The sequence below is a fragment of the Lindgomyces ingoldianus genome, assembly GCF_010093535.1.
Source record: "Lindgomyces ingoldianus strain ATCC 200398 unplaced genomic scaffold BDR25scaffold_21, whole genome shotgun sequence".
Lineage (NCBI taxonomy): Eukaryota > Fungi > Ascomycota > Dothideomycetes > Pleosporales > Lindgomycetaceae > Lindgomyces > Lindgomyces ingoldianus.
The window spans coordinates 4,231-16,892 of NW_022985182.1; the positions used below are offsets into that span (position 1 = coordinate 4,231).

Here is a 12,662-nt window from a genome sequence, read left to right on the forward strand (position 1 = left end):
TTATTCTGCTAACCCTACACTCTGCTTAACAGACTGTACACCTAATCTAGCTAAGTTCTACTCCCCTTTACCGCTAACATCACTATAGGCTGTTGTACTCCTGAAAATACCATTTCATTAGAGTAAGAATTGTAACACTTACACTCTAGGCTTTTAACTAAACTATAATACTCTTAAAGCAACATGCTATTGCTATGTATAAAGTCTTTTCAAAAATAATAAATAACTAACACACTAGATAACTTTTATAAGCTAATTCTACAGCGAACTTATAAAAGCTAGATAATAATAAAAATAAGTAATTATTAAGTACATACTTAAGCTATATGTATAAGAATTTTTCTTTTAGCTAGTAACTATAGCTAATATAGCTAATTTTTTACACGCTAAGCATAATCTAGGCTATATTAGCATAAACTAGCTTAGTCTGTTTATAAAGTGTTATTTAAAGATTAAAGTAAAGTTTAAGCATAAGTATAACTATAAAAAAAAGCTTTTTATAAGAATTTTAAAGTAATTTAAAGCTAGTTTAGTTTTGTAAACAATGTTAAAGCTAAGTATAGCATCTAAAATTATAACATGTACAACTTTAATAAAATAGGCTTTATAATAAGCTAAATATTTACTAACTATACTTATGCTTAAAACTTTACTTTAAGCTTTAAATAATACTTTATAAATATACTAGGCTAGTTTATGCTAATATAGCCTAGATTATGCTTAGCGTGTAAAGAATTAGCTATATTAGCTATAGCTACTAGCTAAGAGAAAAATCCTTACATATATAGCTTAAGTATATACTTTATAATTACTTTCTTTTTATTATTATCTAGCCTTTATAAGTTAGCTATAGAATTAGCTTATAAGAGTGATTTAATATATTAGTTATTTATTATTTTTTAAAAAACTTTATATATAGCTATAGTATATTACTTTAAGGTTATTACATTTTATTTAAAAGCCTAAAGTGTAAGCTATATCTAACATTCTTTTAGTATGTCTAAGTAGTGTTGTTAGGAATGCATTAGAGTAAGAAAAGTAGTTTAATAGAGTCTTAGTAAAAGTATGCAACTTAGGTGTGTAAGCAACTTGCCTATAGTGTACGTTAATAAAATATTGTTATTGTTGCCTAGTATAGATTTAAGAACGTACTTAATAGAGATAAGTTTACATATCGCTTAAAACATCTATTTTAGCTTAGTTTAACTACCTACCTACCCGCAACTATTTAAAGATTGCTTATCTACCTTTCCTTCTAGCTATATACCGCTGTCACCATGTCACTCAAGGCCCAACCACACTGCGATAGGGTGTCCCTAGGGAGCAATTAAATTAGGGGCTCTAGATTTATGTCGTTAAACAACTAGACAAGGGAGATGTTTAGGGATATATGAACCCAGACCAGCCCACGCTACAGATGCTCTTCTCCTTGATACTACGCTGGACATCTGTGATTATATGTAAACCAAGTTCACCCGACAAACCCAACCCACTCATGGCAACCCCCAAAGTTCAATACTCCTCTGATTAGAATCCCCTGAGACAACACCCCGCTTACTACCCTCTACTCAAGATAAGGCCCCACAGTATACTACTTCGGTTTCGAGATACCTCCACATCCATGACGGGCAAAAATCACCACCTTAGCGTAGAATACCCATGTCGATGTCGGTTTTCTCGCTGTTGGGGTGGATGTTAGGGTCATACCAGGCGATGCAGACGAAGAGGGTCAGCATCATAGGGATAAAGTCATAGACGTAGAGGCACCATTCATGTGTGAAAAGGTAGCCATCCTGTTCACGTTCGTCAGTCATACAGCGCGCGGCAAATCAATAGTAAATGATGGAGCTTACTCTGCCTGTAGCATACTCAATAACACGGCCAGTATTTCGAACGGTGATAAAAGTACTGGCTGCATACAAGCAAAAAAATGTACCGCTTCCAGGGTATCTCTGTCGACGCTGCCGTGATCCTATCTTCCAGTCTGCAGTGCCAGATCCCTGCAACCACAACAAAGAACCCAAAAAACATAATCTAGAGTATCAGCCCGTCTAGAATAATGTTTTCGCCACGATTAACCGCGTTGGCGTCGGTGGCTTGAACAAGCATTCCAGCACCGCCCCATTGTATGAGAAAGCAGAGAACATCGCCGCCAACGAAGATCTTGGTGACCCAGGACGGTCCGAGGATGCAGAGAGATCCGGAGTTGGTGCGTAGTATGAGACGACCGAGGATCATGTAGATGGAGGCTGCGAAGAGAATTGGAGCGATAAGGATGAGGATGGATTGGACAATGTAGGGTGTCGTACTCTCGAGGTTGTCATGGGCAGCGGCGCGGCCGGCGTATCCGATTCCCTCGAACTACAAATACTGTAAACTTTAGTAAACAAGCCCTAGGGGAAAACTTACTAAGCCTCCAATGAAGAAAGGGGGGCAGAACCAAGTCCGATATTTCGCGACACGAAACGTGTGGATACCTGTGAAAATCAAACTTTCCAACAAGCAAGTCAAGTCAAGCCGGCTAGCTGGCTTGAGTGGAGCTTGATAAGATAATAAGCAGCTTAAATTAATCACATAATTAAGCTAAGATAGGTGGCTTGCTTAAGGCTTAACTTAATAGCTTGTTAAACTATACTATAAGAGTTCTTAGTGTTAAATCTTATAATAGTTACTACCTTAGCTACTAAGGTTATATAAAAGCTCTATCTTATTATCTATTATTATTAACTTAGCTGTAACCTTAATGTTGCCTAAACTAGCTCTTTGCTACTGTCTTACGCACTATATAGCTGCTAGAAGTTGCAGTTTTATAGCGCAGTAATGTAGCTTAAGGAGGTTACTGTTACGACCTACGATTAGACCGTAAGCAACCAGTCAGCCGTGCCCCACTGTTTGAACGATCAAGGATGGAAAGTCCTTGATTCCCTGCCCAACAAGTCACGTGACCTAACGGACGAGGAATGGACCAAGCTTTTAGACCAATGCGCGGCGGAATGCGTCATCTAATGAGAAGGAGACGTTTGCATGCAAAAGCATGCAGTGCTGTCAGATTGAAGCACTGTTTCTAGGCTTCCTGAGATGAATGATGGGTTTTGGATATGATGTATGGGATGATGATTGATTGTATTGATTGATCGATGTTGTCTTTTTGTCTGTCCCCTCTGCTCGTGTTGCTCGGCTTTGTTTTTCCGGTCCGAGTCCCTCGCGCACTAGCCCTATGCGCGACCAGCTTGCAACATGCTGCAATTTGTTGCAAAATATTGCAAAATGCTGCAACATGCTGCAATTTGCAGCAACATACTGTTCGAGCTTATTGCTTGTACTATGTAGCAGCTTTCGTCCAGCGTTCCTCCTGTCTTGACAGTAGGTGCGCATATCTGACAAGTGCATGCAAGTGAATGCCAGAGGTACGTTGCATGCAACAACATGCAAAGCATGTAAGAACATGTAAACCTATGTATATAGTTTAAGATTCTAACTTTACTTAAAAGTTATAATTAATAGTTAGTTTATTTTTTACATAGACTAAGTAGTATTACTACTTTTTAATAAGAAGTAATCTAATTATATATCTTGCACTACATATACCTTCTCTCTTGTTCTACTAAAGAACTATTTAACCTAAGCGCCTTATACTGCTGTTATAGGGCAAACTACAGTCAGCCGCCTCTCTAGTCCTAGCAACTTTGCCTAAACAGACTGTACACCTGTTAAGACTAAGTTCCCTTCCCTCTCTAATCTTCTAATCTCCTCTATAAGCCTAGAGTTCTTTAGACACTATTTCTCTAGAGTTAAGATTATAACATTAATTACTCCTTTTTAAGAAAGTATAAATCCTTACACTACCTCTACTAATTTAGAAATAACTAGCGCTTTACTAGCTAGCACTAGTTAGATTCTAACTCTAAGCAAAGAAGTAATAAACTAACAGTTAAACAATCTAAGAAACAAAGTAGCTACCTTAAAGTAAATACTAGCCTAGTTAGTAAACTAAGGACTAATAACAGCAAATTCCTAGATCTAAGCTCTTTAACTTAAAGTATTAACCTTAAGAAATGCAGCTTAAGAAAAACTAAGTATAAACTTTAAAAAAACATTAAGACTAGCCTCTTTTAAGCTTTTTACTAGAAGTGTAAAAGATCTTAAGCTATTTTTTATATAATGCTACCTCTATATATAATACAAGAAGGGCGCCTTTTAAACATATAAAGAAATAATCTCCTAGATAGAACTTTACCTAGAAGGCCTTCTATCTATTTAGTTCTAGCTACACGCAGATAGCTAGATAGACTTTAAAACTAATAAAAGAACTCTTTAGTAGCATTAACCTTTTTAAGAAAGCCTTAACTGCTATTTATAGATTAGTAAATTAAAAAAAAAATAGTTAATAAGATAGACACTCTATAATAAAGAAAAAAAATAGTCTAACATTATGCAACTTGCTTCTGCAAATAACTAGCTATTTATAGATAGACAGACTAAAAAGCTATAAGTAGAATGTTCTATAATAAGCTAAATAATATAGTTAAGAATATATTTATACCTAATAGAAAGCTAAAAACTCTAAAAAAAATTTATTAACTAAGTAATAACTTATAACAAAAGATATATAAAACATTAAAGAGAAAAAAAAACTAGCATAACAACATAGAAGTCTAAGTAGACATCTAAAAAGAAGAAGGCCCCCTAACATAATAGAGAGCTAATAGACCTTAGTTATGTAAAACATATATATTGTAGAGCTATGTAAGGCACTAGAGACATGAGGAACTGCATTGTATCTATTGCTAGAGGAGTCCTTTGTAGGAGTCTATATACATGAGAAATGAGTGGGTGAGTCTTGGCAACAGATCATGTTGACGACGCATACAACTATGATGACGACGCATCCGATCATAGTGACGACGCATGCGACCATGGTGACGACGCATCCGACTATCGTGTGATTACTGCAAACATATATAGTACCTTTAAAAAAAAGCAAGAGTCCTTCTAAAGGTAACAGACTACCTCTAAGCAAGAAATAGAAGAAATAGCTTAAGAAAAAAGCCTGTCTAAACTATAAAAAAGTAGGCTACTTCTGTTAGAAATGTCTAGACTCTAGAAACCTAGAGAATAAAGATAAAAGACTAGCTATAAAAGTTATGCGCGTAAAATAAAAACTAATGTTAAAAAAAAATTTATAACAAACTTAACAAACAACTCTGCTAAAGATGCAGAGCTAACTATAAACTACTAAACTATTCTAAGAATTACTAAGAGGTAGAAGTATAGAACAACTATAAGGTTCTCTAAGTAATTAAATAAGCTGCTGTTTTTAAAGAATAGTGTAATTTAATATAAGTTATAAACTATGTTAAAATTGTAAAGTAAAAAGAAAATAGATTTCTCTTAAAACAACTAATAACAGGTATACTTATAAAAAAGCTTGCCTATTATTTCTACTATAGTAAATGTTAGAAATGTAGAGAGACCTATAACTACAACTATTATAAGAAAAAATATTATAAAGTACACATTAACAACAACATAAACATGTATAAAATTATCTTAAATATTACTTAAGTATACTATAACATTCTTAACAAGACTAAGAGATAGAAGTTCTTTAAGAAAATTCTTAGTAATAGAGAAAGTCTAAAGTAGGTAAGCATGTTGCTTTATACCTTATAACTCTACTTTAAGAGATTAGGGACGCTACCTCTAGCACTTATAATAACAAGAAAAGAACTTAAAATATAGTAAGTTAATTAGTACTGCATTTTCTATAGAAGTAAATAATATAAAGAATCTAAATGCTAATATAAAGCACACCTTCTATAAATTATTAGAACGAAAGAATACCCTAGGTAGACCTAATGTTTGCATTGGTGACACTCGGATGCGTCGTCACCATAGTCGCACGATAGTCAGATGTGTCGTCACACGATGATCATGCGTCGGCACGATAGTCGTATGCATCTCAGCACAGTCTCTTGCCACGACTCACCCACTTATTTCGCATATATATAGACTCCTGCAAAGGACTCCTCTAGCAATACAATACAATCCAGTTCCTCATGTCTTTAGTGCTCCACATAGCTTCACACCTAAGTATAGCTAGTACTAGTCTATATAAACTTAAAAGAATGCCTAACTAGATAGTACTTATGCACTAATTAATATTATGTGCAGCATTAGCCTACTAAGCATTAAGCAGGATACTAGATATAATTAATAAAAGAAAATAATATAAAAGATAACACTTTAGAAGAGACAGCAACTAAATGCAAAATGCTACACTGCCTACACTGTAGCACTAGACTAGACTACAAGTAAGAAGCATAGACTAACTGTAAGAACTACAGAAGTTACACCTTCTACTACTTCTACTAGAAGGCATATAGATAGAATAACTAGCTTTCTTAACATTATTAGTTAAGAATAGAAACTGCCTACTTAAAGACTGTATAATCTAAGAACACTAGCAGTATAAGATCTAGATAGACTAGATAGACAAGTAGAAACAAAACATAGAAAATGTTAAGCCTAATAAGACACTTAACTATAAGAAAATCTTTTATAACACTAAAGTTCTAGTAGCAGTAAGGTAAGGAATAAGTAAAAGCTTTACTATAAAATTTAATCTTAACAGAAGGAAAAGATTTACACTAATAGATAGTAAATGTACGTTTACAGCTATTAACTCTAACTAGGTAGACTAATAAGACATACTATATAAAGTAAAAAAAAACCTCTTTAAGGTCTCTCTAGTAGACACTTTATTAATTAAATTTAGGAATAGCTATATATAATTAGAGACAGTTAAGCTATAGCTTTAAATAAAAGATATGTATAACTAGAGATCCTTAAGCATCCTACTCTTTACAGAAAAATACTAAGCAATACTTAGTTATAACTAGCTATATAAGTATAATCTAGAAATTAACTAGAAAAACATAACTATCTAAACCTCTAAGCAACATGCTACTATAACCTAGTTAGTATACTATAGAGACAACTGCCTAGCACATAAATAAGCAAAGTAAGAAGCTAGCTAGTATCCTAGGAAATAAAAACTAAAGAAGTTCTTTTACTAGGAACTAGAAGCCTACGCTATTTAAATAATAAAAGAAAAACTTAAGAAAACTACACTTAAGGAAATACTTAAAAATAAAGAAATAAAATAGGTAGAAATGTATAGAATAGTGTAATAAATAGAACACATAATTTTTAAAGAATATAGTAATTATTAGAACATGTTTAAAACACTAGAAGATCTAGGAAAACTGCTGCTACATTAACTATAGAACTACGTTATAAACTTAAAACTAAACCTATAGCTAGAAACGCATAAGCTAAGACCTTTTACAAAAATTTAGAAAGAGGCTCTATAAGAATCCATAGATAAGATGCTAGCAAAAGAACATATATAGAAAAGTAAACGTTCTATAGCATTAGTAGTAGTGTTTGCAAAAAAAGAAAGAAAGAAAAATAAAAGTCTACTAGAACTATTAAACCTTTAATAAAAAAACTATCTAAGATTAGTTCTTACTACTTATTATATAAGATATAATGAACTAGCTTTATAGAACTAAACACTACACAAAATTTAATGTACAAGACAGATTTAATAAAATAAAGATAAAAGAAGGTGATAAATAGATAACAGCCTTTTAAATTTTAAAAGGCTTCTATAAGCTTTTTATTATGCTATTTAGACTAACTAACGCACTAGCTACCTTCTAATAAGTAATTAACACCGCACTTAATCTATATCTAGACATCTTTATACTAGTATACTTAGACAATATCTTTATCTACACTAAAGGCAATAAACTAGACTATATAGCAAAAGTAAAATTAGTACTAGACTAATTACAAAAATATAGACTTTACCTACAACTTTTAAAATGCAAATGTAATGTCAAGGAAACTAAATACCTTAGATTTATTATTAATAAGAAGAAAGTTAAGATAGACTTTATAAAAGTTAAAAAGGTAATAGAATAGCTAACACTTATAAGTGTAAAAGAAATTAGAGGATTCTTAGGCTTAACAAGATACGTGTAATAAATAATTAAAGACTACTTAAAAATTACACTACTGCTTATAAACACTATAACTAAGAAAAGACTATACCTTAAGTTTATCTAGAACTCTTAGATAGAAGAAGCCTTTTAAGAACTTAAAAAGATTATAACTAGTAAGCTAGTAATATAAATGTATAACCTAATACTAGAAACTAAGCTATATATAGACGTATTAAAAAGAGCTAAAAGAGCAGCACTTCTCTAGAAACAAGAAAACAGAAGATAGTATCTAGTAACATACTACTTAGCAAAATTCTCCCTCTTAGAATAGAAATACACTATCCTAGATAAAGAACTAAAAGTAATAGTAAATGTAGTAAAAGCATAGAAAACAGAGCTATAAAGAACTAGCTAGTAATTTATTATATACACTAACTATGCTAACCTAAATACTTTTATAATAATAAAGAAGCTATTACTAATGCACATATAATAGGCTATAGAACTAGCTTAGTGTCACGGTATCCTCTCTAGATCCCAGACATAACCGTATTAGACGCGTACTAGAGTATTATTAGTGCACGTCTGACACAAACACAACACAACACAGACATAAACTTAAGCATAAACTGCCTTAACACTAACTAAACCTAGAATAGGCTTAATTTATACCTAAAGCGCTTAGACTTCTAAGCTAAGTATTTAATTACTAATTTCCTCCTAAACTTTCCTGTTCCTCACATAATGTCTTATACCTACTATAATACTTTACATAGTAATTAAACTAGACCTCTGTAAAGCTCTATAACCTTACTTATGCATAATTATAACATTATGTTGTGTTAAAACTTTAGCTAAGAATAGCCTCTAAATCTAATCTAATAAGCTTAGTACTTACACAACTCTAAGCTATTAAAGTAAGCTAAGAAGCCTTCTAAAAAGCGCTTACTTTATAAAAAAGCTGCTATGTTATAAGCTTTAAAGCTCTTTAAAAGGACTTTAAAAAACAGCTTTGCGTTATTAAGCAGTCTGTTTCTGCCTTAACTCTTATTATAGTAGTAGGAACTAAGAACTTACTAGCCTTAAAGCCTACCTAGAAGTCTAGAGATAGCTTAACTCTTTTCTGCCTAACACTACCTATAACCTGTAACCCCTCTAACTTAGTAATAAAATCTAACTAACTTCTTAATCCCCTACTGTTTAATAGAAAATAAAAAGACCTACCTTTTTTCCTACGCAAGCTCTAATACAAACTTAAAAGAAATATAGACTAATTCCTCTTTAAACACTCTTAGTTACTATATACCTACTTTTAACTTAACTGTAATATAACAGCCTTAATTAACTTACTAATAAATAAAAATATTATTAACCTAGATTAATTTATAGCGTTTCTGTAAGTAACTTATAAAGACTTAAACAAAAAGTTAATAGCCCTAAGTTGCCTAAACACTCTATAATAAAAAAGAAAAAGCTTTACCTTACACTTTACTAAGTTTTACTAACTTATATTTAATACAAGCTTAAATAAAATAGGTCTAATTATAGCCCTACATAACTCCCTCTTAACTAAACTACAACGTGCTATAGTAAAAGAACCCCTCCTAAACAACCTTAACGCGTATGCGAACCTAATTGCTACCTATAATAATAATATAAGGTTTCTTCTTATACAAGCCCTAATACGCCCCTAAACTAGCGCAGTTGCAAATAAGGACCCTAACATAATAAAAATTAATTTAAATTATGCTCTAGTTAGTTCTAGAAAGTGTAAAGATTATAAAAAAAAAAGTTAATACTTTAAGTGCAGTAAGCATAGTTATATCTTTTAAAACTACTTTATTCCCCTTCTTTAAGTCTACACAAGTAGCGCTACTAGCACTTATTAAAAATTTTTACTATCTTAATCTTGTTCTTGTAAGAGCTCTAACTTATATTTAAGCTTTAATCCCTCTTGCCACTCTTAACATAGCCGCAGCTATAGCAGTAGGAGCCTGCAAAAAGGCTTGTCCTAGGGCTAAGTTGCCCTCTAGGACTAATTTAACACTAGATCTCTACTAACTTATAGGCTAAGTCCCCTACTAATAACTAAAAGTACTAAGTTAATATTCTTATATATTTATAATAAAAAACTATATTAGCCTTAATATAAGCTCTTATTAACTTAAGAGTAAACAGCATAGGTTATATTAATAAAAAACTAGCGCATAAACTAAATCTTTAATTAATACTGCTTACCTAAATAATTTACCTAACTAGATTTAATAGAAAACAACTTAAAGAAGGTTTTATCTTCTGTACTATAACTATTATAATTACTTACTAACACTATAAGAAGCAGATTAAGCTCTATGTAACAAACACAGAATATTATAACCTAATCCTAGAACAACTATAGCTATATTAGTATAAGGTTGCCTTTAATTACTAAGAGTAAGTTCTAAACTTTAACTCTTTTTAATACTAAGACATATGCTTACGCTTACACTTAAATAACACTTAAATAGCACTTAATATAGAAGGTCTTTAGACTTACTTTCTAATAACCTAGAGAAAAACTACCTAAGTAAGGCTAACAAGCTAGGCCTTTTACTAAAATAGGCTATGTAAAATAATTTAACAACTGCTTAAACTTAAAAAAAAAAGCTTTTAAAGAACTTTTACCTACCTAATTTAGACATAAACTAGGACTTAAATAGCAGATAGACATCTGCTACATAGGACCTGCTCTATTTATAACCCTAGCTTAACAACTAGATTACAAAATCTACACAGTTATAATTTCTAATATAGACTAAGCTTTAGCTTTTTAAAAACACACTAACCTAAGAATAATAGTTTTTTAAGACTACTATAACCTATTACATGTCTTCTTTTAAGACAAGTCTAATAAGCTTCTAATATAACATTTATATAATTACTAGATAACCCTTAAGCCTAGTAAACAACCTAGTTATAGGCTACTATATAATATATTACTAAATAAATTAAAGGTGCTTTAAAAATACCTTAACATAAACTTAGAAAAAGGGTTTATTTAAGCTAGCTTCTTACTAGTAGTGTTACTTATACTATTTATAAAAAAACCTAAAAGTAAGCTTTAATTTTATGTTAACTACTAAGGACTAAACACTATTACTATTAAAAACTAATACTTAATTCCCTTTTTATAAAAAACCCTAAGCTAACTAAGCAAAGTAAAGTATTTTATAAAGTTAGATATTATTACTGCCTTTAATAAGCTAAAGATAGTAAAGGGTAATAAGTAGCTAATAGTGTTTTAGACTTAATATAGACTATTTAAGTACCTAGTAATGCTCTTTAGCTTAGCTAACACACCTAGTACTTTTTAACATTTTATAAATAACTTACTCTAACCCTACCTAAACATGTTCTACACTATGTATATTAACAATATTTTAATCTACAGCAATAGCCTTTTAGAGCACAAACAGCATGTACGCCTAGTGCTAAAAGCTATAGAAAAAGCAAGTCTGCAACTTAACATAGACAAATGCAAGTTCTACTAATTAAAGGTTATGTATTTAGGATATGTAATCTTTATAAATAGCATTTAAATAGACTCTATTAAGATTTAGACTGTGCTAGATTAGTAATACTTAAAGAACATAAAAGATGTTTAAGCCTTTATAGAATTTACTAACTTCTACTAATAATTTATTAACAACTTCTTACAGCTAGTAAGCTTTATAATTACACTTACTAAGAAAAAGGTCTAATTTAACTTTAACTTAAATTACTAACAGTCTTTTAACTAGCTAAAGAAAGCCTTTACTAAAGCTTTAATACTCTACTACTTTAACTTTAAACTACTAATACTTGTAGAAGCTAATGCCTTAGACTACATAGTAGCAGAAGTTCTCTCCTAAACTAAGCTAGACAGGACTATTAGGCCTATTACATACTTTTTAAAAAAAATAAGTCTTGTAGAAGGTAATTATAAGATCTATAACAAAGAATTACTTACTATAGTACACTACTTTAAATAATAGTAACCTAAACTAAAAGGTGCAGCGCATCTAATACAGGTTCTATCTAACTACAAGAACTTATAGTACTTTGCAACTATAAAATAACTTAGCTATTAATAAGCCTGTTAGTTTAAATACCTGTTCTATTTTAATTTTAAGATTACTTATTATCTTAGTTAAAACAGAGAGAAACTAGATGCTTTTATAAGGCAATTCTAAAACATCCCTGCTTAGAAAAAAGTGTAAAAGGCTTAATACTAAACTCTACTTTAACTTAAGCTATTTTTAGACCTTAACTTAAATAAAATAAATTAGATAATTAACTAAATTATTACTAATAAGTATCTAAATAATAAATTTATCTAAGAAACCTTAGACTTACTCTAAAACAGCGCTAGTTAGTTAAAGAAAGTAACACTAGCTAACTATAAAAACTAAAATAGTAAGCTATATTACTGTAACTAACTTATAATCTCTAATTTTAACAAACTAAGAATTAAACTACTTTAAATTATACATAACTTGCCTGTTAGAGGACACCTAGGCAGAGAAAAGACTCTTAACCTACTATAGAGAGAGTACTACTAGCCCTGCATGTTCTATACTGTACGCTAATATGTATTATGTTGCTATACTTACTGTAAAGTAAAGGCCTTTT

At 31.1% G+C, this 12,662-nt stretch overlaps 1 protein-coding gene across 1 annotated transcript; it reads right to left on the reverse strand.

The window, feature by feature from the left end:
* Positions 1 to 1,643: 1,643 nt before the first annotated feature.
* On the reverse strand, positions 1,644 to 3,239 carry BDR25DRAFT_356454 (RTA1-domain-containing protein; the record flags this gene model as incomplete). The annotated part of the gene is made up of 8 exons (XM_033695637.1): positions 1,644 to 1,793; positions 1,854 to 1,984; positions 2,073 to 2,361; positions 2,410 to 2,525; positions 2,854 to 2,888; positions 2,947 to 3,002; positions 3,060 to 3,178; positions 3,227 to 3,239. 8 exons carry the CDS (start codon positions 3,237 to 3,239, stop codon positions 1,644 to 1,646), a joined length of 909 nt encoding a protein of 302 aa, XP_033546060.1.
* Positions 3,240 to 12,662: the final 9,423 nt, after the last annotated feature.